General features: G+C 52.8%; 4 protein-coding genes across 4 annotated transcripts; 1 reads left to right on the top strand and 3 right to left on the bottom strand.

Moving 5' to 3' along the window:
- Positions 1-41: 41 nt before the first annotated feature.
- CTAM01_06945 (uncharacterized protein) lies at positions 42-4283 on the bottom strand (the record flags this gene model as incomplete). The annotated part of the gene is made up of 6 exons (XM_060522970.1): positions 42-1264; positions 2099-2495; positions 2559-2871; positions 2932-3747; positions 3806-4108; positions 4174-4283. 6 exons carry the CDS (start codon positions 4281-4283, stop codon positions 42-44), a joined length of 3162 nt encoding a protein of 1053 aa, XP_060382472.1.
- A 1333-nt stretch (positions 4284-5616) lies between these two features.
- CTAM01_06944 (uncharacterized protein) lies at positions 5617-6663 on the bottom strand (the record flags this gene model as incomplete). Its single annotated transcript, XM_060522969.1, has 1 exon — positions 5617-6663. The coding sequence occupies one exon, from the start codon at positions 6661-6663 to the stop codon at positions 5617-5619; it is 1047 nt and encodes a 348-aa protein (XP_060382471.1).
- A 1025-nt stretch (positions 6664-7688) lies between these two features.
- Positions 7689-12621, bottom strand: CTAM01_06943 (WD repeat domain-containing protein mip1; the record flags this gene model as incomplete). Its single annotated transcript, XM_060522968.1, has 3 exons — positions 7689-7908; positions 7968-11770; positions 12067-12621. The coding sequence occupies 3 exons, from the start codon at positions 12619-12621 to the stop codon at positions 7689-7691; spliced, it is 4578 nt and encodes a 1525-aa protein (XP_060382470.1).
- A 5775-nt stretch (positions 12622-18396) lies between these two features.
- On the top strand, positions 18397-23206 carry CTAM01_06942 (kelch domain-containing protein; the record flags this gene model as incomplete). The annotated part of the gene is made up of 4 exons (XM_060522967.1): positions 18397-18672; positions 18737-19148; positions 19219-19501; positions 19552-23206. The coding sequence occupies 4 exons, from the start codon at positions 18397-18399 to the stop codon at positions 23204-23206; spliced, it is 4626 nt and encodes a 1541-aa protein (XP_060382469.1).
- Between the last annotated feature and the right edge of the window lie 3369 nt (positions 23207-26575).

The following is a 26575-nucleotide window of genomic DNA, read 5'->3' as shown; positions in this document are numbered from 1 at the left end:
TCTGTGGGACGTGGCTAATGGAAAAGAAGGCTATCTCGATGTTACAACAGCTGACCTTTGTGATAAGACCACTTGAAGATTCTCTTTTCGATGTCGATTTCCTTGAACCTCCACAAATTGCTTGACAGTATTTCCACGTTCTCACATTGATTCTGTCCCCACACAGCACCATACTCTTTGAGTGACATGAAAATTGACAAGCTTCCTTTCTCAGCTGCATACAACATAGCATCCTTCCCATTGAACTCCCCATTGATACTCACGCCCTCGCGAGTGAGCAGACACCGGAAAAGTCCCACGAAATTGCGATCGATCGCCTGAATCAGAGCTTGTTGTATGCCAAGGCAGTCATGGTCGGCTTTGGTGTCATCCAATATCATTCTCACAACCTCTGTTTTGGATCTGCGCCAGGGAGCTCCCTTCATTGCATACCACAAAACCGTTCGGCCGCTGTGGTCCTTCGAGTTCAAGTCCAGATTTGTCAGCTCTAGGATCATCTTGAAAGCTTCCGCTGATTCATGTCTTGCAGCATAACATAGCAGCGTTGCCCCTAAGTCGTCTTCTGAGCACATGTCAAAACCATACTGACAAAACATATCAATGATGGCAAGATCAAATTTATGACGAGCGTAAAGCCATATAGCACCGGCGCTGCCCCCAATGTCTGGGCTGGCGCCGTATGCCAGAAGAGTCCGGATGATTTGGTAATTTGTGTCTTTCGCTGCGCATGCCCAAGCTAAGGGGGTTCGACCACCTTTATCCGGGACGTCAACCTTGGTACCGTTCTTCAAAAGAAGTTGCACAGCCGCGAGATTGCCGCAACCTGCAGCCCATGATAATGCAATTCGTCCTTTCTCATCTGTAGCGTCGATATCGACATTATGGTCAAGAATAACTTCCACAACCGCCATGCTGCTTTTCGCAACAGCCTGTAGTAAAGGGCGCTTCCCCCCATTTGATTCGACCTCTGCTTCGACATTCTTTTCTAACAGGAAATGAAGAGCTGGGATATTCCTAGAGACGATGGCCCAGTATACCGGGGTCTTGCCGTGGTGGTCTTGGGCTCCAATATCCGCTCCCATCTCTACGAGAAGTTGAAGAGCGGCTGTAACATTTTCCTCTACATCAACTGATGCAGGGTTTTGAATACTGGGTTCTTGCATGTTCAAGTCGTGTCTTTCAGCAATGACTGCACCACTCATGAGCGCCGGCAAAGCTGACCCTGTGCCCGTCATGCTGGCCACTGATGTGAGGATCTCCTCGCCTGCATCCCAAGTATAAATGCAAGCCCCTTGTGTCATAAGAAACCTAAACGCTGAGTGGAATCCCATAAGAGCGAGTGCGCAATGTATCCTTCCCATGTTATTCGACGTATCGAGGTTGGCCCCTAGCTTCAGGAGCAGTCTCAGAGTCTCAGTGAGCCCTTGATCCAATAGTGAGATCTCACTATAGTCAAAGCTTTCTCCTCTGGAAATGAGTAGTAACAGCTCGTCAAGCATGACATTTAACGAAATGGTTCGCCCTCCATCCGCTAAGGTTGAGATAGCTGAATGATAGTTCGAGTAAATATGTGAGTCCGAGTACTTCGAGTATCTCAAAGAGTTCAGGAATGCCAAAATGACGTGTGGCAACCATTCGTGAAGATTTTGGTCGAGTTCTTTGCTGCATATGAAGTAGACAACTGTCGTCCAGCAAATGCTTGTTACAAAGCGCTCTGTGATAAATATTGGTTCCTTTCGAAACTTAGTGAATTGTTTCCAGAAGTGGGATCTGGATCTCCCAAAGATATTGAGCCATAAGGCATGATTATGGCTGCTTGACTGTAAGAAGATAAATAACTCCTTGTCCTGCTTAGGATCCCCATTGAGCCTTCGCTCAGCGGAGAACCTCATAAAGGCTTCTAGCACAGCCGCGTGTTTTTTCTCTATAGCTACTCGCATGCATTCTCGAAAACACTGAATCGATACCTTTCTCTTGAAAATTTTAGTGCATGGTGAATGTGATTCAAGCGGGGTGTGCTCGATGGCGTCGCTGTCGAGGTAAAACTTGACAACATCTAACCGATTTGCGAAGGCAGCCCACCACAACGCGGTTTTACCACTTTCGTCAACCGAGTACATGTCGATCTCCGGGAGAGTATAGTTGGTGAACAGTTGGAGAATCCCGAAATATGCTGCCACTTGTGCCGACGTGCGAGGGATAGATCGCATCCAACGTAGTCGTCTCAGCACCGAAACGGATCTATTACGTGCGTCTTGGTTCCGAAGAAACCCAACTACTTCTGTCGGGATAATGGAGCTCTCTCGTGTGTGCTCCGCCCAGTATAGAGCTGCATAGTTGAAGAATGGAGCGGAGTCGTATTCGTAGAAGTCGTAGTCTCTGGGAAGCTTGTAAACGTTCTTGATCGAAAGGTAATTGGTACACGCGATTGCGATTTGAGAGTCAATATCTGGGAAAAACTGATGTCTTTTCCTCTCGAAGTACTCTTGTGTTGTCTGGTGAACAAGTCGTATCACACCACCACTTCGCTCACTGACTGTTACAAGTCCAGCACATACAGAGATCATGGTTTCGACTGGTATGATGTTGTCCTGGTCTATATTCGTTTCTCCCTCTTCGACGGCGAGGGCATGCTGCAGCTCTTCGATTGTAAGAGGCCTCTTGGCGCCTGTTGTCCAAGAGAGAACGTTCAGCGCGAGCTCAACGTGCTCAGAGGGTTGAGACCTAATCCGATTCATGGCCTCATTGTATACGGCTGAGTAGATGTTTGCCTTTTCACTCGTTTCTCCAAAGACTTTGAGTGCCTTCTTGAGCTCCTTCGGGCTCAGCTTGTTAGACCAAGCATCGATGAGCAGTCTCGCCAACAGGAACCTATGTGCGTCAGCACCATTTTCATGACGGTAGATACAGAGGTAGAGCTTGGAAACTTACATTCCGTTAACCTTTTCTGCAATGGTGTGTCTGATTTCCTTCTGTAAATCAAGGTTGTTGCGGACAAAGCTCTGCATGCGGGCCATACGATCTGACGTGTATCTTAGTACGTCCTCCTGATTAGCCCTGATTTCTACAGAGATAGAATTCTCAAATTCCTTCGACTCCAAGATCTCAGGAATTTCTCTGGTGGTTGCAAAAATATTGACTTGGGATCTTTGTTGTAGCCGGAGGATTTCTGGAAGAAAAGCTTGTCGAGCGTTTCTATCACACTCATCCAAGGCGTCAACAACGATGAATGTTCTTTCGTAGCAGGAGGATAAGACCTGGAGCAGATCGATGGTCTCTTGAGTAGATCTTGAGGTCTTCCGCTTCTGGTGTTTGTCGTAGAGCGTCTCAAGACTTTGAGGGAATTCAGAGCAGGATTGCGCCAGCTGCTTCGCTAGACTAGACAAGAGATCGTGGCAATCTTGGCGTTCGGTGTCCTTGAAGTTGCAGTAAACGTAGGCTATCCCGACCCTCGGTTCCTCACGGAACCGGTGTATCAAATGGTCTATGACGACGGAAGTCATGATGGTCTTGCCGGCCCCTGGCATCCCATGGCACAGCAGAGTCTGGCCTCTGTTTGCTACCCATTCAAATTCCTTGGACTCTAGTAGCCAGGATGCTGTTTCTGGGTGCCTTGTGGAGAAGTAATCTCGTTGTTGTGATGAATAGTTGGATGGCGTCAGCCACTCCAAGATTTCCTGTCGATGTTTACTGACTTGCTCATGGTGCATCGAATCCACCGCCTGCTTTGTGCTTTGGATGGCTCGACTGTGGAGCGTCGTCAGCCGCCGCCGTACTGATAAGGAGTGCACGGATTCACACTGACCTATCTGACGCGTTCTTGAGGGTGTTCAAGAGTGCAATTTTGACGGACAGACTCGATTGAATGTTGTTGATCACTCTTGGGTCGACTTGTAACCGCTGAAGAAACTGCAAGAGCCTTGCTTTGTCCCATATCTTCTTTTCGAGAGGCTGTTTTAGTTCCTGGCAATCGTCTAAAATTTGTTTCAATCTCTTCAGGTCCTTGTAGGAACCTTCGATGATGTCCTCCAGTATCTTTTTCTCCCCATCATTGAGATTCTGCTGTGGGCAATGGGCTTCCTCAAGAAGCGGTTCGATGATCTCCACGCTATTACTGACCATTAGTCAAGACTTCTCTGACGAATACACGACGAGGAAATGTCGAAAGCATACTTCCTCACTAGAGAGACAAACAGCTCAGGCGCCTCAGAAAATCTGTCGTGGCAGTGTCTCAACTTGTCTATGACAGCGATGAAATCGCCGACACCAAACCCGAAACTCATCTTGGACGAATTTATCCGCAGATTTACGTAGGCGCATGAAATCGAAGCAAAGAAAGGAACGAGGATGACAAGGAGGACGAGGGAGGAACTGGGAGATTTAAAGAAGCAATGTCAATGGGAAACATTCCTGCACACCTGATTGGGCGTAACGTTGACCTCCAGCCGCGTCAATGTAGCTATGCAGGCTACGAAGTGGCTGCAATACTCCCCAACAGAGGTTTATAATCAGATTGGTTTGCCTGCAACCCACGTTTCTGTGGCTGTATAGGTGTGGGAGGCTATGCCAGACCGGCTGCAGCAAATTAGGCGTCGACACGCTTACCTATTCCTGCCTGACATTTCATACTCTTTTGAGGGCGCAGGCTCACGCGCGTATTGTGGCTGTCTGGTCGACCAGTAATTCACTTTAGATACCTATGTCACCCCCCAACCGGCTCTGGGCCCTGTCTTCGCCTAAAGACCGGGCATACAGCCGTTTCACAACGCCTGGTGAAGGAAGAGACCAGACCTACGAAAGGAAGCAGATATCAAGGAAGCAATGTGAAGAGCCGAGGGCTACGCATTCTGTTGTAGGATTTCAGTGAAAGACAAATTGGCAAGAGGCCAACGTCTCCGGGGAAGCCCGGACATCAATACTTGAGTATTCTGGTTTCTCTTGCTATGACGAACACGAGACAATCGAGCTGGGCATATTTCATTTGCCAGTGATTATTTTATCTTAAGATTTGTAATTTGGAGTTGCTGGTACATGTACAGGTCAATAGGGCAATGCAACATTGTAGCTGACACGACGCTCGATGATGGGGAAGGCTGAGAGAGATCCTCGTAATTGCGACTCGCTTGATCATCTCTTCTAGATCTGATAGAAGAAAAAAAAAACACCCAGATTCGACAAAGAGCTCCTCTGTGTCTTCTGCCAGAGGAAGTGGGTAGTTGAGACAGATAAATCCCATAGTTGAAGCAGAGATTCGCCGAAGTTTTTGAAACTTATTGGTGAACTTGCGAGGAAGGACCTGCGAGCTGCAAAGCTGCAAGAAAGCTCTGGGCCCTTGCTTCCCAAAATCTCCTATGTAAGTGTATGGCGTCTACTGCATGTTCTCCTTGCCTACCTCCTAGGGCCATAGGCTTAGCAAAGCTTTAGAAAAGTGCTCCTCTCATCAAGCTCTATCGGAGTAAAGCAAACAACTCAGTGATTTCCCACCTCTGTGGTAGGGATATTCCACTACATTGGTGTTGATCTCCTCTCCTTCATGCTGTTATTTGTAGAGACATACCGTAAAAGGGAACGCTCAAGCTGGAGTAATTGTCAACAGTGATATTGAAGATCCCAAGTTCAGTCTATGATACGAGCATAGCACCATCGCCCTTCAACCCACCTTCTCCTCCGCCTCGGAGAAACAACCTCAAACCCCTTCCCCTGAACCACCGTGATCCCAGCACCATACTTCAACAACACCCCAAGCACCCCAACATCCTTCCGCCCCAAAGCATACGCAACAGCAGTATGTCCCCTCCCATCTCGACGATTCACATCAACATCACCCCTACCACACAAAAACTCCACAAGATCCGCAGCCCCAGCCGCAGCAGCAAGATGCAGCAACCCCCTCCCCTCCCCATCGACATCCTCAACCCTCACCCTCTCATCCTCAAGAAGCACAAACAATGTATCCGTATCAGGCACAAAGATCCGACCGGACTTGATCCACGCGCAGAGGGCATACCACACCGGCGCCCGAAGATCCCCGTCTTTGAGGTTGACGTCTATGCCCGGGACCGCCATCAACAAGCGAGCCATTGCCGGGTCCGTCGTTTCCGCGGCGTACGAAATCGCCGTTCGACCACTCGCATCGGATAGGCTGACGTCGGCTTCGTGGTCGAGGAGTGACTTGACTGTGTCCATGTCTCCGCGCCGGGCGTGTTCGCAGAGGGGAAGGGTTCCTTGGGCGGATAACGTGTTTGGGTTCGCTCCCTGTTGTAAAAGATCCCGTATTTCACTCAGGGATCCCTGGGCAGTGATTTCGTGTAGTTTTCTGTCCAGGTCGGTCTCTGCTCTCGAAGCGTTTACGGTGATCGGTTCTCGCTCAACGGTTCCTGTACCTTGTGTATCGAGAGACGCTTCGGTCGTGGCGTCGCCAACGTCGACCCATCCCTGGTCGATAGCTTCACGAGGCCTGGGATCCATCGAAACCTCCTTGCTGATTTCGCCGGAGCCAGAAGCTTTGCGATTGTCCACAAGTTCCTGAAGCTGTCTGTCCAACATGGCATCTACACCGGAACCGTACACCTCAGGCTTCACCGCGAGAGCAACCTCAGCCAACTCGCGCCGCCGCGCCTCCGTTTCCCGAATTTCGGGCCTGGTATTGACTTCACGAACCATCGTCGGTACTGCTGAAAAGGGAAGACAGAAAGGTCAGATAAATTCAGTAAAAGTTCGTCCGCCTTTGAGGGAGTCTACCACTGGCCTACCGGTTGCTGGTATACTATCCTTTGTACCGAAGTCGGAATACGCGCTCGATATAAGACGTCTGGCAAAGAAGAGACGACAAATTGCTAGATGACACTCCTCAACGTCGTCAGCACGGCTTTTGTTGAGCCGACAGAAAACGCCAGCCTCGCCAATACCTGACACGCCCACACATACACCGAAGAAAAACCAACCCACGGGACGGACGCATATGCACCAGCCTATCACAAGGCAACCAAGACCAACCCAACTCTCTAACCCTTTTGCAACCCCCTGAAGCCTTGCAATTCGCCCTTCCATTGCGCCCAAGAGTGCAGATCTCACTGGTGCAAAGGTGGTTACACACCAGGCAGCTATGTGAACTTGTTCCTGCGCCACAAGGTCACGCGCGGGGGAATGTGTATGTGAGGTGGGCACATCGCCCAGCTTTCGGCTGCTAGGTTAAGTAATGTATAACTTCCATGGAAGACTCTCTCCTCGACCAGCAGATTAGCGTTCTTGGAGTGTGCTCAGAATTACAGCTCCCCATTCAAGTCGTGTGGGAATAATCGCTCTTGTACCTGACTCCTGATGAGATTGACGTAGCCATCCTCGTTTAATCTGGTCCTTGCTTCATCGTCACGTTCAAGTCCAAACAATGTATGAATCTGGGGGCAATTTTCATTTTTTTTCATACATCAATTGGCTTTCGAAACAGCCAACCGCATCCATTAGCTAAGTTATCTCATGCAACCATCTGTCTGCCGTTGTCGCATAACGCGACCAAATCGAACGCCAAAACCTCGCCAGTCCCTAGTATGCTACCGTCCCGGAATGAAAAGAAGTGAGAAAAAGAAGATAGTTACACAAGCAGCAAAGAAACCCTCCTATGCTCAAGATGTGAGGAAGAAGAAAAAAACCAAACCACAAGACCGAGGTCACGTCCGCCGGCTTGTCAACTAGGCAACCAGGGATTGGGGCTCGGACTTCTCGCAGGTAAAGAGGTTGACGTGGTAGTCTCCACGAGCAGCGCAAGCCAAGATCGGCTTGTGCGGGTGGAAGGCAGTTGCTGCGATGGGAGAGCCCCTGTTCTGTTGAAGGAAGCTTGAGTACGGTTCGACACGGGACAACTCTTGACCGTCGAAGTTGAAGACCTTCACGGCATGTGCAGATGTACCACTGCAATGGGATGTTAGTTTCAATATCACAATATTAAGAGGTCCAGGGTGATAACTTACACAGCAAACACCGGCAGATGTTCATGCGTGCTGGCTGTTCGAAGGGTGTCTCGAGTTGTTTGGTAAACGTGGAGAGGTCGATCCATGCGAATATCCCATAGTTTGACCTTTCCGTTTCTGCTTGCGCTGAGCAGTTCTCGTTGTCCGCCGCGCTGCAAATGAACGCTCTTGATCCATTGCCTATCCGTTTCGTCTTTCCACTTCTTGATCATGGAGTCCTGGGGTCTGATACGGGTGTCGAAAACGCGAACAGCGCCGTCGCCGAACCCTGCCACAACTGTGTGACCGGTCATCTGGTCAGATGTCAAAGACGTGACGCAGGAGCCAGACCGGGCGGGAATGTCAATGACGCATTTCTCAGCGCCAGCAGACCACACCCGAATGACACGCACATCGCCAGCCACAAGTACGCGGCCGAGCGACTGCTGCCAGTCGAACACCATACCGGAGTTGACGTTACTGGGCACCATGTGTGTAAGTGCTCGCCAAGACGAGGCTAGGTTGATGGATTTGTCGGAATCGTAGTTTTGGTAGATTCTGAGGACTCCATCTGACGAACCAGTCATCAGGAATGCCTGGTCGTCCTCATTGATGAACTTCATATCACTGATCCTCGACCCTTCAGGATTTCCGTTGGAAAACTTGCTCAGCCGTGCATGCTTCTTCCAATCCCAAACGCACACCGTGTTACCATCGTCTGCAACCGCAAGCTGGTCTTCAAACTGGTGGAAGGTGAGTTTGGCAGGTTGCGAGCCATTGTTGGTGATGCCCAACTGATTATTCCACTTATGGCTACCGGCGAACTGCTTGAGTGGTTGCGTTTCTGTCAAGATGAAATCGTTCCGGGATCTTCTCCAGAGCCGTTCGTTATACTCAGTGCTGCCAGGCTCGTCCGACTCGCTCGGCTTCATCTGAGGCTCGCAGAAGTATTCAATAGACCACTCTAGGAAAGAACTTTGCAGTGGCATGGCTGGTGCTTCGCCCAGCTTACGATCCTCAAATCCAGTGGAGACAGGCTCTTTGGCAATGTGATAATTGGCATGGATAGCCGTTGGATCGCTCTGTTCTGGTGGCGCTTCAGCAAGCTCAGGGGCCTTGATCTTCTGGGAGCCAACCCTATGCAGACCGGGTGATGGTGCCGGAGAAGAGTAGTTCGGCTTTTCGCTGGCATCGGCCTTTCCATCATTGCCGAATAGTGGCAGCTGGAAAAGCAAGCTTGCCGTGCGACGCAACAGGCCAGGAGATGGCAGTGGTGGAGTAGCCAAAGAGTTAGAAACGCCAATCGCATTACTTCTTTGGCTCAAGTGCAAGTGATTCTTTGTCGACGCACGCTTTGCCCTCTTTCGGATGTCATCGATGAGGCTCTGCGCATGCTCACCAACAGCCGAAGCCATCACGGCTTGGTGGACATGGTCCACAATTACTGTAGCGTCACGCTGAACCTCAGGATGAGGATCAACATTGAGCATCAGAGCGTGCTTCCAGCAGGCTGAGAAGACGGTATTGTGAGCAAAACCGTGAACATTGGGCTTGATGGTGCCGTCTGCATTTCTGTTCTCTTTCCGTGCATAATGCAGGCCCATCTTGTGGTCCATGCCATCCTGGCCAGGAGGGAACAGGAGATATTCCCTTTCTTCTTGAAGCTGTTCATAAGCAGCGACAATGAACTTGCTCTCAAAGCGAAGAATAAACCTTGACAGGAAGACAAGGAACTCGCGACGGACCATTGGACTTCCGTCGTTGGCCATGTCTAGAAGTGTCCAAGCGATGGATTCTTCGATCCGAGCGACCTCATCCGTCAGGTCGATGATGCCAAGGAAAGTAGTCATGGAATACACCATGGCAGCTCGGACTTCAGGAACAGGATCCTTTGTCAGAAATGACAACTTGGCTGGCGCATTCTCTCGAATGCCACGCCATTTAGCCTCTGGGAGTTCCTGCCACAGCTGACTGATGCACAGACACGACCACTGACGCAGGAGCGGATTCTCTTGATTCTGCAGGTGCATTAAGCAGTAGGTCATTATGTCGGTTTGGTTGCACACATGCTGCCCTGGCTTATAATCCTTGCAGAGCATCGATAGAATGAAAGCGCACATCGCCTTATGCTCAGCTTCGTTAACGACTGGCAAGCTCTCGGACGGCTTCAATATCTGGGCAAAGTAGTTGTATCCGCTGTCCTTGATAAGGTCCTGCTGGCATGAGATATCCACAGCCAGAATGCGGGTCCAAATGAAGATCATGACCGGCTTCAGCTCTGCGGCAGCGGACTGCAACAACTTGAGGACATATGGGAAGATGCCTATGCTCAGGGCAAGCTGGACTGCCCAGGGGCCTAAGTCGAGGAATATTCCGAGCAAGATGAGCGCTCTGACTCTGTGCTGTTGGCTCAGCAGAACTTGCAGCACCACTGGAAGCTGCTCAGGGGGCCTCTGAGAAAGTGCATCGCCACGAGTCAGGTAAACGTCGAATGCTGTCAGTTGTTCGGTGAAAAAGGTTGAGTTCTGGTACTCGTACTCGAGACCTTCGTTCTCCTTTCTCTCCAGCATAGGCAGTTGGGCTAGTGCCATATCCACGGCCAAGTCCCAGCTTGCCCACAATGGGTGCTGCCGGGTCTCAGGGAGCTCGGGGAAAGACTGCGGATGGCACCCATAGACAGACATGATTCTCTGGGCTAGGAGAAAGTTGCGGAAGAGAGCGGCCACCATGAGATCCTGCCTGAAAAACTTTCGGAATAGGTGTCGGGGCAGTGTAGTCCAAGCGATAGTATCCGTGATGGCTGTGAAGATCCAGTTCAACTCGCCGAGTGGCGTTCTTCTCTCCTGTAGCCTACCGGGCAGCTTCTTGGCGCGCTCTGGGGTAAGATTCGTCTTGAGGGGGTTTTGAAGAACGAAGAACCAAAGAGCCATTTCGATAGGGGTAGTGAGACATGCCGTGAATAGATCGGCTGGGAGGAGAGGGTTGGTAGGGAGATTCTCCTTGACGCCGCAGGCAGCTAAGTGGATATAGGGCTGAAACACGGTCTTCTCGTAGTTGGGATCTCTCGCGGCAGCTTCGTCCTCTTCTTGTTCGTGCTTCTCGACAAATCTGTGGTAGTTGTTGAGGATGTTGCCGGCTTCGGAACAGTCCCAGACGTAAATCGTAGGGGCGTGAAGCCACTGTTGAAGATCGTATAGCGATACTGGGATGTACTGAGTGTAATTCTTATTAAAAACCCAGATCTCTCCACTGGCAGTGGGCTTCGGCACGCCGTGGCCATTGTAATGAAGAAGAACCCGCTCATCCTTGGCGTTTCTACGCAGGGACTGGCAGAACTTTTTGGTCTCTTCCACCGACGGATCGAGGTACTGCTTATATCTTGTGCGTATAGCCAGTGTCTCGTACTGCGCCTGGAGGGCTTTGCCGATGTTCTCGAGGGCCTTCTGAGGTGGCGGCGTTGTAGGGTCTGTCCATGCTTCCAGTTTGGCGCCCGGGTTCGTCTTAAGCTGGTCGGGAGGCTCGACTGAAATATTAAGGCAGACGGCCAGCGCAGCAGATACTGTCTTAAGTCTATCTCGCATGCGCCAATCCTGCAGCTTGTGTAATGTCGCCTTGGGCTTGCCGGTTGTCTCGTGTCGCTTGTCGGTCCAATACATGTACCAATTCTGGAGAAAGGAGTCAGCACGGCTCAAGATGCGAGTTGAAACCAACGAGTCCCAATGGCGCAAAGAAGCGATGTTGTCGCACTCGGGCTCGTCTGGATCCAAGACTGCCAATACGGTTGTCGGCCCCATCCACCCGGGAGACTGCATCGTCTGAAATGTCTAGATGGGAGTGGAATGTAGATTCGAGCCCTGGATACGGTCATGCCCCGCGTTGCCCCTCGGGACTGGATTCTGGGCAACAGCGTCCCAGCATATCGTACGAGCAAGCCAAAAGAGCAGAGCACCAAGTCTCCTTTCTTTGCGCGACGCGCGCCGATAGGAGACTATGGTTAGACCAGTCCGGCTGGACAGCGCCGCCACAAGGCCGCCAAGTGGGGAGGCGCAGAGCTTGGGGTGGGAAAAAGGAAGAAGGGCACAAAGTGTAGATGGAGAAGGCGAGAGAAGTTGTAACTCACATTTGCTATTTGGGCCAGGATTTCTGGCGACTCGTGATATTCATCGAAGCCATGTCTGGCGCCCCAATGAGGGATATCTTCTTCAGAGTGATCAACCTCCTCGGGGCGGCTGACTCCAAATTCGCTCTTGGATCGCATAAGCAGCGGTTTCACGGATGGCCGCTTCGGTCGATCCGAATCCGATTGTTCGCCGGTAGAGAAGCCGGCGGCCAGATTCTGTTTGTTACCAGGGGCACTTGAAGGGCGTCTTGCATTGCTATCATCGTGGCTCGTGGATCGTTGAAGTGCTAGAGGGGGAGCAGCACCGCCGAATGGTGAGGGTTGAGTTGTCGCATCGGGGAAGGCGGAGGATCCGTTAGGACCCTGAGTTTGCGGCATGTTGTTGGGACTTCCATTCACTCCGAGCAGCGCAGTGCTGTTTGTCCTCCGCGATATGCTGGCGTAATGTCGAGGTTGAGAAGTTGAGGGTGTGGGTTTGGAGGAGCTCGACTGTCGAAGGTGACTGGCGGGCGAGGGGCGAGAATGGGTCTGATCTTGCGCAGCGGCAGCCGTCATCTTGACGGTGATACTGTCGTCGAAATTCGAATTTGGCGCGCAAACCACCTATAAATCGATTACCGTGACGACATGTCGGTCGTGAGGTGTCGGGTAGGATGAGGTGGATGAAGATATTGGATAGGCGATTGCGTCGGTGACGCGAATTTGGAGTTTTTGGAGAGGTTGACGGGAGTGACAGGTCAGGTCGGGTCAGGTTGGCAGCGCAGCGCAGCGGCTAACACCCGACTTCAGCTCAGCGTGGCAGGCAGTGGAGGTACCTTACACACAAGGTGAGGTGCGGCAGAGGTGCACCAGCCAAAATTTAGGAATGGTACCTTGGGCTGAGGTCAGCTTCGACCATCAGCCTATCAGGTGCCGGGAACAATCACCTGCCTTCTGCTTCGCTCGCTCCGACAGCTTCTTCCGATGTTCCGATAGAAGTATTCCTAAAATTCACCTGTTTCCATCCTTAATGTCTTTTGATATATTCACTTGATGCTTCTAGCCAAGAGACAAGTGATGATGAGCATTTCTTAGGTACTTAGGATCAATGGTTCATCTTATGTCCAAATTGTACTTGGGTCGCATGGAGATACCTTAAGGCGTGTTACCTTACCTTATGTACTATAAATGTATGGAAATGGCAAAACGAATCAGAAATGATGGACGGGAGGCAATTGATGACCCGACCCTGACCGCCTTTCAGCTCCACATCTCCGCATTTCGTCCAGTCTCCCGCGTCCACTCTGGCGAAGCGCAGAAGACAGGAACAGATCCAAATCGGGGGGAGATGAGGTAAGAAGGCCTCGGCCGGATGCACGGTCCAGGCCCGGCTCAGAGACCCAAAGGCGCTAGTCCATAATGAGCAACCCGAGTTCCAATTCACCTCCCTCCGCAGGTTCTTGAATCTTCACATGGCTCTTTCTTGTGGCCTCCCTCGTGCGACCAGCATTTAGCAGGACCAAAGTTCAATCAGTCTCATTCTGTCAAAGGCTAGGGTGGCATGAACGAACGCATCGCGCTCCGCGTTTGTCCTGGGAAAGTATTCGTGGGCCGGTCCTTGCTCAAGATTGTACTTGCGAACGCTGAACTGGTTTTAGGCGGCAGGTCCCGTTGGATCACCGCAATTGGCCTCTGTAAATGAACACATGAGGATACTTCGAAGGTGGTGGTGGATTCCCAAGAAATGGAAGTGTGCCTGGCAATCAATTGGATGTTTATCAATCTTGCGACATACGCTATCTACGCGGCTATACCATATCGCAGGCTTATTCACAGCGCGAGCAAATCGGAGAAAACATTCCTCGCAACATCACTCAAGCACGGTGGGGAATGGGCTGGCGGGAGGCGGGCGTGTCAGAAACAATGTCTTGCCCCAAACGGCCGGCTCGCTCTCTGTTTATCCTTCCTCTCCTTTTTGTTTCCCTTCTTTCCGTATCTTTTGCGGGGGTGTCGTTTTCCTTTTTCTTCCTTTTTTTTTTTTCTTCCCTCTCTTCTTTTTTTTATGGATCGTCGCATCCCTCTCCGTTGGCCTTGCGCACGTCATACCCGCCGTGGTGCGTATCCATGACCCATTTACCTCTGTCCTGACTCCTGGGTTTCATTGGCCTTGGTAGCTGCCATGATACGAGGTGGGATTCGCTTCAAGTTGCAAGCTGCAAGTGGACTATGGAAATCCATCGCTTGTGTTTCTTCTGAATTGCGGCTTGGCCGTTTCTGCCTTTATGCTGACGACGACGATCACGACGATGAGGGGGGCGCCCGCTGTGCTTGTAGTTCACCGCATGGCCTGCTTCAGGGTCATTCGTTGTTGAGACGGTTTATGCTTGGAGACCTGCCCGATCGCCGAATGCGGCTGCGTTTTTAAGACTCTCGACGTTATAAGATGGACTGGTCGGTTCGTCGTCGGCCGGTGCGTCCATGCGCCATCAGAGGTCATCGCGAGGGTCCATCCTGTATGCTCACCCAACTCGAACCTGGACCGACCCTGCCCCCAACACGAGCCTCAATTCACATCGCCCTCGCTCACGCCGTCGACGATCAAAGTTGGGCGCCAGCCGCCGCCGCCGCCGCCGCCGCGTGGCCAGCTTTCCGTCTCCCGCCTGCTTCAGGCCAACGCTAATGCTCGCTCACCAGAATGAACGTTCACATCTTGCTCTCAGACGCGCCATCTCAGTACAACATTCTTGCGCCGAATTTAGCAGGCAGGCTAAGCCGATAGGTTAATTTCCCAGAATTCCATGCCTTTTTCCATCAAAGTCTATCTCTGCGCCACCACCACCCTTCCATTGCACATGCGCCAGGAGTCTTCAGGCAAGGCTCACGCCCAATATGGCATGGTGAGATGTTTTCAACGTCTGTGGTGTGGAGCACGCTCCCTGTCCTGTCCTGAGCCGTGGTTTGCACAGTGTACCTACTCGGACATGACAGACATCGCGACAAGTGCCGGTATCTATTTACATGCTTTGAAAGGAGACCAACAACGTCCGTTTTCTCCCCCGTCACTCATGGGACCTTCGTCCTCGGAAGTCTTTCCCGTCTCCTTGCTCTTACGCCGTCCAATTCTTTGCGGCCGCTGCCGAATTTCGAAGCTTCAACGAGTCCGTGTGCCATGAGGGCTGCCGAATGGCGTTGAAGCTTTGGGAGACTTGAAACGCACCACCTCATGGCAGATGGACCCCCTGAAGGGAAATTATCCTCAACGTATCAATGGAACCGCCGCCCTCTTTGACTGCTACGGAGGAGATGACCCCCTGAAGCCACGAGTTTTGCGGGCTACCGTTAACCATTAACAGCGTCTGTTATGCCCCAGAGTAGCATGGGAAGAATCTTCTCATTGCCACGAGCCTCATCGTCTTTTCCCTCTTTGGTCGTCTCTGTTCCTTGGCGGCTGGCCCGGGGCCCGGAACGAGGGCGGGAACAAGATGAGGATGTTCATGAATTCCTGTGGCATGGATGCGCCGCCTCGGCCGCTTGTCAGACATGTACGTACGATGAGTACATGCGTCGAGGACATTTGTTTGAACAGGCCGGGATGAGATCCTTTGATACGCTGTTTCTTGCTCAGCATGCCCAGACTGGCGGCAGGGTGTTGGGGGCGGGAATGCCAGTGACTGGACGTCATGTGCTTCCATGTCTCATCCCGAGACCTCATGTTTGTCAAAGAAGAAATACACGACGAATATCCTAAGTGTACTGTACTTGTCGCCCGTCCAGTCCACGGGCATCAAATTGACTTTTAGGACCAGCTCGTGCCTCGGGTAGGTGGCACAGAATACGACATTTACGGGTGCGCGGACGTTCAGGCTTCAGCAACAAGAAGGCTGACAATTTTGACTGCAGAAGACGTTCGTACTAGAACGGACGTCGCCCGACTCGAGCCTCAGGATGCGTGCTACCTTTCATAGTATCGTAATGGGGGCAGCAGTTGGAGTAGTTGGAGCCTTTGATGGGGCCCGATGTCACGTTGATGATGTGAGCGGGTTGTTGTTGAGGTTTCCTGTCCTAAATGGGCAAGATTCCACAGTCTCTTGACTGATGGCCATGGGTACGCATACCGGGGCCAAAGACTGGCAGAGAACCCAGAAGGTATGTGTGTCCCTTGAAAGGAGATGGAACAGCTGGCTCTAATTACTCCGTACAACTCGTTTCTGGAGGGTCGGGAAGATCAGCGCCAGGAAGGCTGATTTGACTCTGACTCAAAGTCGCACATGGCACTTGGCGCGCATCAGCTTTTGTCGAGAGTGCAGAGGCAACGAGACGTCGAGGGTGCGAAGCTTTCCACCCGCCTGCCTCGCTTTGGAGTTGAAAGAGGAGGTTGAGAGAGAAGTGTTCGAACAATAGGTGGGCGGAAAAGTGGGAGCTAAGCACCCAAGGTAAGTAAGGTACAGACTCGGTCAGCAGTCAGCAACCAGTCGACGGGACGGCCGCCTCAGGTCGTGCTGGAGAAACCCTTGGTAGTAATAATAGAACAGAGAACCTTTAATCCTCATCGAGATGTTTAGATGTTAGTGTAGATACATGGGATACCAAGCCAAGGCAAGCCAAAGTCAAGTACCTTTTTCGCACTTGAGCCAACACCTAGCTAAGCAGCATCGGTCCCCTTTGTCGCTCCGGTGGCAGCCTGTCAGGTAGGTACCTACGTAGTACGCTCTTACGGCATGCTTAATGATACGGTGCAATTCGCAAGGCCTCGTCGTGTCTCCAGCTAAGGTACCTAGCCCGCCCCTTTTGAAGGAAACGGGAAGCAGGCCACCGTGCATAGCGATATACCGAAGAGTGACACAGTTTGAAAGGTCGTGGCCCACGTGGCGTCGAGTACTCTCAATGTCCCGCCTGATGTCCGAGAATCCTAGGTGCCTTCCATTCTCTCCTTTCCCCCACCCACCTTCGCGAAGAAAGCGCCTGCAGCCTCCCCGTGCTCCTCTGAAAAAGTTTCCCCTTCTGCTTGGATGCTGGGCTCTCCCCTACTCAGCCCTTGCACCCCCATCCATAAGCGAGCGGAAACTCAAGCTGCACGACATCCCATTGGCCCAACATCAGCTAAGAACAGGCCCCTAGACGCAAGTGCAGAGTGCAGATGTGCAGGGCAGGTTGCAGGGCGGGCTAAAGCAGTCAAGTTGGTGGGCGGAGAACAGGCCAGCGCAGCGACCCAGCGGAGCCAGTCAGTGCAGGAACAGGAGCCCCCCGAAACGATGGAGAGAGAGACTACGAGTGCCCAGGTAGGCTGTAGCCCAATGGCAGAAGGTACTTCGTAGCTAGCACTGGGCTGCAACATTTTTAGGTGCACTTTACCAGGTTCCGCCGTTACTCCTGCATTTTGGAGGTGAATTCCATCAGCCCAGCAGCATTGGTCCAATGTCTTTTTTTCCCCTTCCGCCCCCTTCCCCATCGCTTCCCAATCCCAAGAGTGGCATTTCTCCCAAAACCTCCTTTCTACAACGGCGGAGAGAGAGAGGTAACGAAGTGACCGACACACTCTCGGAAAGACCACTCTAGCCAGGCATTCTTTTCTTTCGTTGCATCACCAGCTTCCTGTCCAAATTCGACCCTCCTTCGCTTTGCGATCGCCGTATCTATCAGCAGACACCTGACTGCGTCTTCCTGGCCCGAGAGCCTAAAGTAATCATAAACCGACCACGGACAGAAAAGATACGGCAATCCGAAGGGGAAAACGCCTAAGAAGGACCAAAAAAAAAAAAAAAAGAGTAATCAAACCCCTAAAAATCCGACGAGCCAACCCCCGTCAGCAACAGCTCTGCGTACGCGCGGAGTCAACATCGTCCCGTCTCGCCCAACACCCAGCCTCCTTTCGTTTCTCACCCCTCGCTCCCTTACCACCTTACTCGCTTCACTGCGCCGACGAGGAGGACCGCAATAAAAAAAAAGACGAGGTCGAACATCGCAGGACGCTCCTCGCCTCAGCAACGCGCGCTACCCCGGGCACACTCCACCGATGCGAACCCAGCCATCCGCACACTCGAGCGTCGACTCCCTTTCCCGTTCCTGCGTATCTGCTGCGTTCCTGCATCCGCTGCATCTCCATCGCGCCTCACCCGACTCGGCTTCACAGCGAACTGGCGATAGCACCCACTACCCGCATCATCGACTCCACGACTAACGTGCGACTTGAGCGACTTTTTCCATTATCCTGACGCCCCTAAACAACTTGTTCAACCAACGACCGAAACGATTTAATTGATACCCTCCAAAATTCCGGGCGCTCTGGATACAACTTACGAGCAAGTCTCTTTGCAACTGCCGCTCAGCGTGCAGGCCTCGATTTGATTCGCCATGGCTTTTCTTTTCAAGTCCAAGAAGAATCAGGATCGAGCTCTTGCAAGCCGCGATGGAAACTCTGGCGGCTCGCAGGGTTCAATCCAGAGTCAGCGAGAGAGAATCGCGAGAGAGGAGAAGAACGGCACTCAGCGCTCAACACCAACCGGTAGCTTGAACTCAATCGATCGCGATGGCAGCGCCGGTGCTGGAAGCCCTGACCAGGGCTACACTCGCCAGCGAGGACCCAGCGTGGACCAAATACCGACACAAGCGCCTTCAAATGATTTGCCTGTAAGTTTCTCCAGCTCACTTTGATGAGCTGGCATTGCTGGGACACTGCTGACCTGTTTCCCAGCTTCGCAACGCTCCGCCCGTATCCTCGCAAAACCAGATGCCTCCCCAACAACAAATGATGAACCCTAATGCGTCACTATACCCCTGGTCGCAACGACGACTGACATATACCTCTTCACACCCGAGCCCTTTTCCCCGTTATGGAGCGGCTGTCAATTCGGTGTCGTCCAAGGAGGGCGATATATACGTGATGGGAGGTTTAATCAATAGCTCTACCGTCAAGGGCGATTTGTGGATGATCGAGGCCGGGCAGAATATGGCCTGCTACCCTCTGGCGACGACAGCCGAGGGGCCAGGACCGAGAGTTGGGCACGCAAGTTTGCTCGTTGGCAACGCCTTCATCGTCTACGGCGGTGACACCAAAGTCGATGAGATGGACGTCCTGGACGAGACACTCTATCTTCTCAACACCTGTGAGTTCTATACTAGTCATTCCCCGTGCGCCCCCTTGCGAGAAGTTGGGCAATCGCTAATCAATACCAGCTACGAGACAATGGTCGAGAGCATTGCCCGCTGGCACCAGGCCTTCCGGCCGCTACGGCCACTCTCTCAACATACTTGGATCCAAGATTTACATCTTTGGCGGTCAAATCGAGGGCTATTTCATGAACGATCTCGCTGCTTTTGACCTTAACCAGCTCCAAATGCCCAATAATCGCTGGGAGATGTTGATCCAGAACACTGAGAGTGGCGGACCGCCCGTCGGCAAAATTCCAGCTGCCCGAACCAACCACTCTGTGGTTACTTACAATGACAAGATGTATCTGTACGTAATGCGTCAAGTCTAGCGCTGGTATCACTGCTGACGTACTCTAGTTTCGGTGGTACGAACGGTTATCAATGGTTCAACGATGTTTGGAGCTACGATCCCGCCACGAACGAATGGACGCAACATGACTGCATCGGCTACATCCCAGTCCCTCGAGAGGGTCACGCTGCATCAATTGTCGACGATGTCATGTACATTTTCGGAGGACGAACGGAAGAGGGTGTTGACCTCGGAGATCTCGCCGCCTTCAGAATTACCTCGCGCCGCTGGTACACTTTCCAGAACATGGGCCCTTCACCCTCTCCCCGATCCGGTCACAGCATGACTACCGTTGGCAAGGCCGTGGTTGTTGTCGGAGGCGAACCCTCTTCGTCCCCCGCCAGCGTCGGCGACCTTGGAATAGTCTACATGCTCGATACAACAAAGATCCGATACCCGAACGATGCGGCGGCAGCACAACAACCTAATGGACCGCAGGCGAATGGCCAGCAACGCCCACAACAGGCGAGGCGGCCCAGTGCTGCAGCTGAGACAAGGAATATCTTATCACGAGACGGTTCCCAGGGCCCTCCTGATCAAAAACGACTAGTAGGTGCCCCTGGCGCACCTCGCGATGCCTCCGCCGTCAACAGCCCCACCAACGTCGTGCGAGGATCTCCCAACGGAACGGACGCGAACCCGGCGGCAGTCAACAACATGTCGAAACTCCCCAGATCTGCAGTGACATCGCCCCCGGCTGGGCCCCCGCCCCAGGGACCAACACCTGCAAAGCCTTCAGTTCAGACTGGAAACTTAGGAAGAGTTAGGGGACAGTCATCGGAGAGAGATGGATCTGTTGGTGGCTCACCGCAGATTGCTGCAGGCCAGTCTCCCGTAATACGTGAGGTTAAAGAGCCAGCCGCCAAGGACGCAGAGAGCCCAGTCACCAATGGCCGACGTACCCCTCAACAAGTCACAAGATCTGGCTCCAAGTCTGAATCTGGTCCTTCTGAGCCTTCCAAGACCAGGTCTAGGCAAGGCAGCAGGTCTCAGACCTCCGTGGATAGTACAACGGAGCCAGCTTTGAAGGCAATGCAGATTCAACAGCAAGCTCAAGTTCAACCACCACCTCAGACGCAAGCACCACCGCCTGCTCCAGTTCAACCTCCTTCTCAGGCACAGCCGCCGCCGCCAACCCAGAAGCAGTCGCCGATACAAGTGCAGCAACCTATCCGCCCGGCCTCGCCACCGGCTCCCACCCGTCAAGCCAGCAATCCATTGTCCCGACGATCCTCTGGCCGCACCTCACAGACTGTCGCTATACTGAAGGAGTTGGATACAGCTAGGAACCGCAACGCTTGGTATGCGTCTGAGCTTGAGTTGGCCCGTAAGGCTGGCTATGTTCCCAACGCAAGCCTCAGCCCTGTCCTTGACAGCAGAGCCGCAGAGACTTTTGATGACGAGGACAAACCCCTTATCGAGGCTCTTTTGGCCATGAGAACCGAGCTCGCCAATGTTCAGGCATCCGTTGACAAGCAAGCCATTCTCGCTGCGAAACAAATCGCCGAAGCAGAGAAGCAGCGAGACGCTGCAATTCAAGAGGCGGTATATGCTAAGGCAAGACTCGCAGCCCAGATGGGCGGGAGCGTTGCAAGCACTCCCCAGCTGGATGGCGAACGCGACGTAGATGACCGTTCCACCGAGATCAGCCGCAAGTTGGCTTCTGCCCTGAACTATCAAAAGGACCTCCAAGCCCAGCTTGAGATGATGAAATCCGAGCTTGAAGCTGAGAAACGCGCCCGCCTCTTGGCCGACGACACCACCAATGCTTCCCAGAAGCGGATGAGCGAACTCGAGTCTTACAAGACCATGACTTCTACCGAGCTCGAGCAACTCAAGGCCGAGCTGCACATGGTGCAGAAAGAAGCTAGGGAGCAGGCTGTTCAATACACAGAGGCCATGGCTGCGATTCAGCTCATGACCGTAGAGAAGGACGACTTTGAGAAGAAGTACAACGATTCTATCGGCAGCTCCAAGGAGCAGAACGATACCTTCGACTCTCTCCGTACCGCCATGGCTGCTTCCGCAGAGATGAAGGCGCTTTTGGAGGGCAAGCTGGAGGAGGAGCGCTCTCAAAGGGAGCAACTCGAGTCCAAGTTCAACAAGCTCAAGGCTGAACACGAAGCACGCACCACAGAGCTCGTAGCTGCAACTCAGCGACTGCGTGACGCTGAGGAGATCGCCGAGAAGCACGCCAACGAAGCCAAACTCCATCAGCAAGCTGTGCTGGCCGGATTCGACAAAGTCACCGCGAGGAACATCGGGGCTGACGGCAAAGCTGACGAGGGACGCGCCAAGGCATTGCAGGCCCAGCTCGTCGCTGCGAACGCGCTTGTTAAGAAGTACCAGCAAGAGGCCGATGCTGCGGCTGATAAGCTTCGCACTGCGGAAGAGCGCATTGCTGGATTGGAGGTCTACCAGGAGCAGTCCAGTCGCGAAGGTGTGGCAATCAGGAGACAGCTCCAGGCGGCTCTCAGGGATACTCAATCTCTGCAGGCTAAGAATTCAGACCTGAAGCACCAACTTCAGAACCAACAGCTGGAGACCAACGCGATGACCGTGCAACACAACACCCTCAAGGACATCCTCGTAGAGCGCGGCATCAGCCCCACGGGCATGTCACGGACCCGAAGCATTGGCAGCCCGCGAGTGAACACTCCCGAGGCGGCCCGCATTCGCGATCTCGAGGATCAGCTCAACGCCGCGTTGACCGCCCACGAAGAGAATGCACAGCGCAGCACAGCTCAGCAGGAGGCCAGCGAAGCTGCGTACCGTGAAAAGCTCAGCCAATTGGAAAACGACTATCAGTCTGCTGTGCACTACGTCAAGGGTACGGAGAAGATGTTGAAGCAACTCAAGGAGCAGCTCGCCAGGTACAAGACCGAGAATGCCAAGCTCAAGAATGAGGTTATCGAGCTTGAGGATCGCGTGGAGGCATCCGCCGGCAACGACGGAAATGCTCCTGCCAGCTGGGAAAGCGAACGCCACATTCTACAGGAGAAGATTGAGGCCCTTGAAGAAGACTTGCAGGCGTCCACGGAGCAGCTTGAATCTCAGCTCACTGCGGTCAGAAAGGAACTGGAGGATAGCAAGAAGCAACGCGAGGGCGCTCTCAAGGACGCTGAAGAAGCTTCCCGCAAACTCGCCGCCAACCGCCGGGACTTGGAGAGCCTCCAGCAGGAGAACCTCCTCCTCGAGCGTCGCGCCCAGGATGCCGAAGGCAAGGTCTCGCTGCTTCTTGACCAGGTCGAGAACTCAGTCGATAGCTACCGCCGGCAAAGTAGGCAGGCACCGAGCATGACCTCCGACCTGACCGAGAGGGGTACCAACGGCAACAGCGTGGGACACCGACGACAGGACAGCTCTGACGCGGACAGCACCTACGGTGCAGTCGCTGGCGGAGTCGACGGACGCAATAGCACTGCGTTGGACAATCTGGCCGATGAGCTCGAGACTCTGCGCACCCACTGGGAAGCCACCAACAAGAACTACCGTCTCAGCAACACTTTTGACTTTGAGGGCGCCGCAACCCCTACTCGTAAGGACGAAGAAGTCGGACTTGGCCTCAGCGAAAGCCTGGCCGACTGGCGCAAGCGACTCGACGTAGACGAACAAGCCGAGAACGACCGAGCGAAGACGAAAAGCCGACCTGACCGGCCTTAGTCTGGCGTTCTGCGACGCATGAATTCTCGCTTCTCTACGTGACAACCTCCGGCGCTCATCACTACACTTTCTGTACATTCTTTGACTGCACACGGTCCGCCGCGGTTTGCAGTCCGCAGTTGGAAGGAGTTTTCGGATTTTGGGGATTTGGTTTCGACGCGTGGGCTCTGTTCTTCGTTTCGCAATGATTCAACGTACTCACGACGAAACAACCTTCGCTTAATTCCCCCGCCCTTTTTTTTCATCGCGTTTCCTTTTCTTTTCTTTCCGAGTTCATGGATTTCTCACTTTTTTGATGATACACTATACACAACCATGACCTCTGCTTGCTTGTTCGCCGTGGACGTACGAGAGCAGGCCAGGCGCATAAGGGTCACTTCTATTCTTTGAGATGGGTGGATGACACTATCAGAAAGATTGAGCACGCGTGCCCAGTTGCCTTTTTTTCTTTTCTTTTACCATAATGTACAATACTGTTGTTTTTTTCCTGAGAAGCCTCATCCTGATGCTGAAGGGTTCCATCCCCTTCACGTCAAGAATGTGGGGGAGGCAAAAAAATGAAGAGGAAGCGCGCAGGACGTTTGATGACTGGTCAACGAGTGGAGCGGGGCTGGCTCAGAGGGGCAAAAGATAACGACAATAAGCGACCGTCGAGGATTCTCCCGTACGGTTTTGATAACAAATTCTTTTTTCACAATGCGTTCATACATACTGAAGATGGGGCTGGTGATTCCTGATGGCTTGTGATGATGGTTGGGGTTTAGCAGCGTGACGATATCTACCTAGGGCTTGGTCAAACGATGAGACGATTGTTACCAGTGGATGCGTCTGATATTGTGATGTGATGTACCCACGTTTGTGTGTATAGGCGTGTGTTTTCCAAACCAAGTCGATGCCCGCATAAGGAGCTTGCTCCCTGTTATCGTCAACAGCAGTTCTCACTGTTGGGCAGGCGGGTATGAGCCATTGTTGAGCTCCTCAGGGTGATGGATACTCTAAAGAGATAGTTGAGATCGGTTCTTGGCTAGACGGTCTCCCCTTTTCTTTACAGAGGTCGCGGTACCATGCTCAGCAAAGCACGGATCTGGTTACTGTAGTCTTTTTCTTGACGTACTGTCTGTCTTCTAAAGACGGTTGGTGTTGGGGAGTATATCTCATCGTTACCCGGCGTTTGGGCGTTAAGGCGTCAAGGGGAACGGGGTATATAATGTGCGCCTTGCTTTTACTCTTTTGCGGGCAGGCCGATTTTGCGGAAGCCTGTTGGAGCCGTGGTGCCAAGTGGACAAAGTTGACTGACGTGACGGGAACGTCCTGACACGTCGAGGTAGGCTTTGATGTTGTAATCCTGTGACTGATCCTCGTACAGGGAGACTTCTTGAGCGTTGAATCTTGCTCGAGCACACTATCCCTTGTGTATTCGCGTTGTTATACTCTCACGAAGCGGCTGGCTACTGGGCGATACACGGCTTCATTGTTTTCTAGGGTAGACATTGAAACGAAACAGACTCAGCGAGTTAGCTTTTTGCCAACTCTGTACAGCGTGCTCGGCCCCTCGGGAGGGAGAGGACGCCTTCCTTCTCAGCCTGTCAGCAATAGGACGCTGACATGCTGGTCTCGGTGTCGAATAGACTACACAGCATCTGGAGCTCGAGGTGTACATTACATAGTACTACGACAGATGAGGCTTGCCCCCTGTGGGTTTTCCCTTGGATAGCTTAGGTGTACATATAGGATATCCATCCTGATCTTGAGGGTAAAGAGTGCAGAAGAGATCCAAGATTTCGGGTGAGGAAACTTCATTGATGGATTGCTCCCATGCTTGACGTCGTTCGAAATGTTTCCGTCTTATAGTTCAACATCCAACCCACCAAGGCTAGAGATTTCCTCATCGCAAGGCTGTATCTTTGTATATACATATTCGCGGCGGACTATAATTGAGATAGTAAAGGCTTATAAAGGCTACCTAGCTGAGAATGCTCTTTGCTATCTTACCACCTGGAGATCCTGTACATTCAACGGTATCAACGTCAAAGTGCACCACAACGTAGCGCAGTTGACCTGGACAGGGCATAGTAGTCATGTACTTCAACCCATATCGAATTGGCGGTGCCCGGGAAGACAAACATTCCGGAGTCCCTTCCCTCCTTAAATGTGATATCCAGCCAAGGGCTGGAGCAGTGTTTCTCGATAGTACTTCCCACTGAAGATGGGATCTCTAGCCCCAGAAAACATGAAGTGGCTTAATCTGAGTGAACCCTCCTTTGCGTCGACAGATTCGGATACGTCGGCTTCCTCAAGCGTAAGAGGCCACAAGGTATAGTGAAAGAGGTACTCTTCTAGAATAGTAACGCCAGTTTGTCCTCTCTCGAAGCCAACCCAAGATCTCTCTTGATCACCGCGGCAGGTGGAAGCGGTAATCAGTGTTTGCTCTAGGATTGCATGGGACACTTTTGATCAGGTTACCCGATCTCCTTTGCGAATCATGTTAAGCTTTCCGGCTATAGCACGAGTTGCGCCAAGGAGAAGCAACTTTAACATACCAATGAGAAAATTCCATCGGTATCACAGAACGCCTACAAGACAAGAACACATCTATCCTTATTACTTCACCAGCATCCCTACCTCCGAAAGCGTACACTAAGTTTCACTTTACCTCACTATGACTAAAAGTAATCCTCCCCTCACCCCACAAACCACACCTCGGAACCTCATCCCACCGCACCACCGAATAAGACCCCTAACGCGGGGGTGGAAAGTGTGACGTGGAGTCACGCGTGGAGTCGGGCGGTTCAAAACCCCATAGCCAGGGTTTTGAAGACATCGGGGTCGGGGGTCCTGGCAGATCAAACAGGGAAGTCGCCCGGAGCAGCGGCGGACGGACTGGGACCCACATACCCTTTCGGCTCCGCAGCTTCTCCGGCAAGGCGGTCGAGTCGGTACCCCACCCCATGCCACCTCAAGTCAGGTAGTCCGTGCTCTCACCGACGGATAACGGCCTTTTGAGTCTTTGACCCCCCCCCCCCCCCCCCCCCCCCCCCCCCCCCCCCCCCTTCTCACTCCTCCCTCCCCCCCCCGCCACCCCCCCCCCCCCCCCCCCCCCCTCCCCCCCCCCCCCCCCCCCCCACCCCCCCCCCCCCCCCCCCACCCCCCCCCCCCCCCCCGCCGGCCCTCCCACCTCCGGCTGGTCCTCTCAAGGGCGACCGGCCCCAACCCCCCCCCCCCCCCCCTTCCCCCCCCCCCCCCCCCCCCTTCCCCCCTCTCTGTACTACAGTCTTCTCCTGTCGCTCATTCACTGCCTTTGTGTAGCCTCAGATGGTCAGCTGGAATTAGACAGGCACCTATCACAGCTCACATCACAGCTCGCATCAC

This window comes from Colletotrichum tamarilloi, assembly GCF_030869305.1.
Source record: "Colletotrichum tamarilloi strain Tom-12 chromosome Unknown Scaffold_20.1, whole genome shotgun sequence".
NCBI classification, from domain to species: Eukaryota; Fungi; Ascomycota; class Sordariomycetes; order Glomerellales; family Glomerellaceae; genus Colletotrichum; species Colletotrichum tamarilloi.
This window is presented reverse-complemented; position numbering and strand designations above follow the sequence as displayed.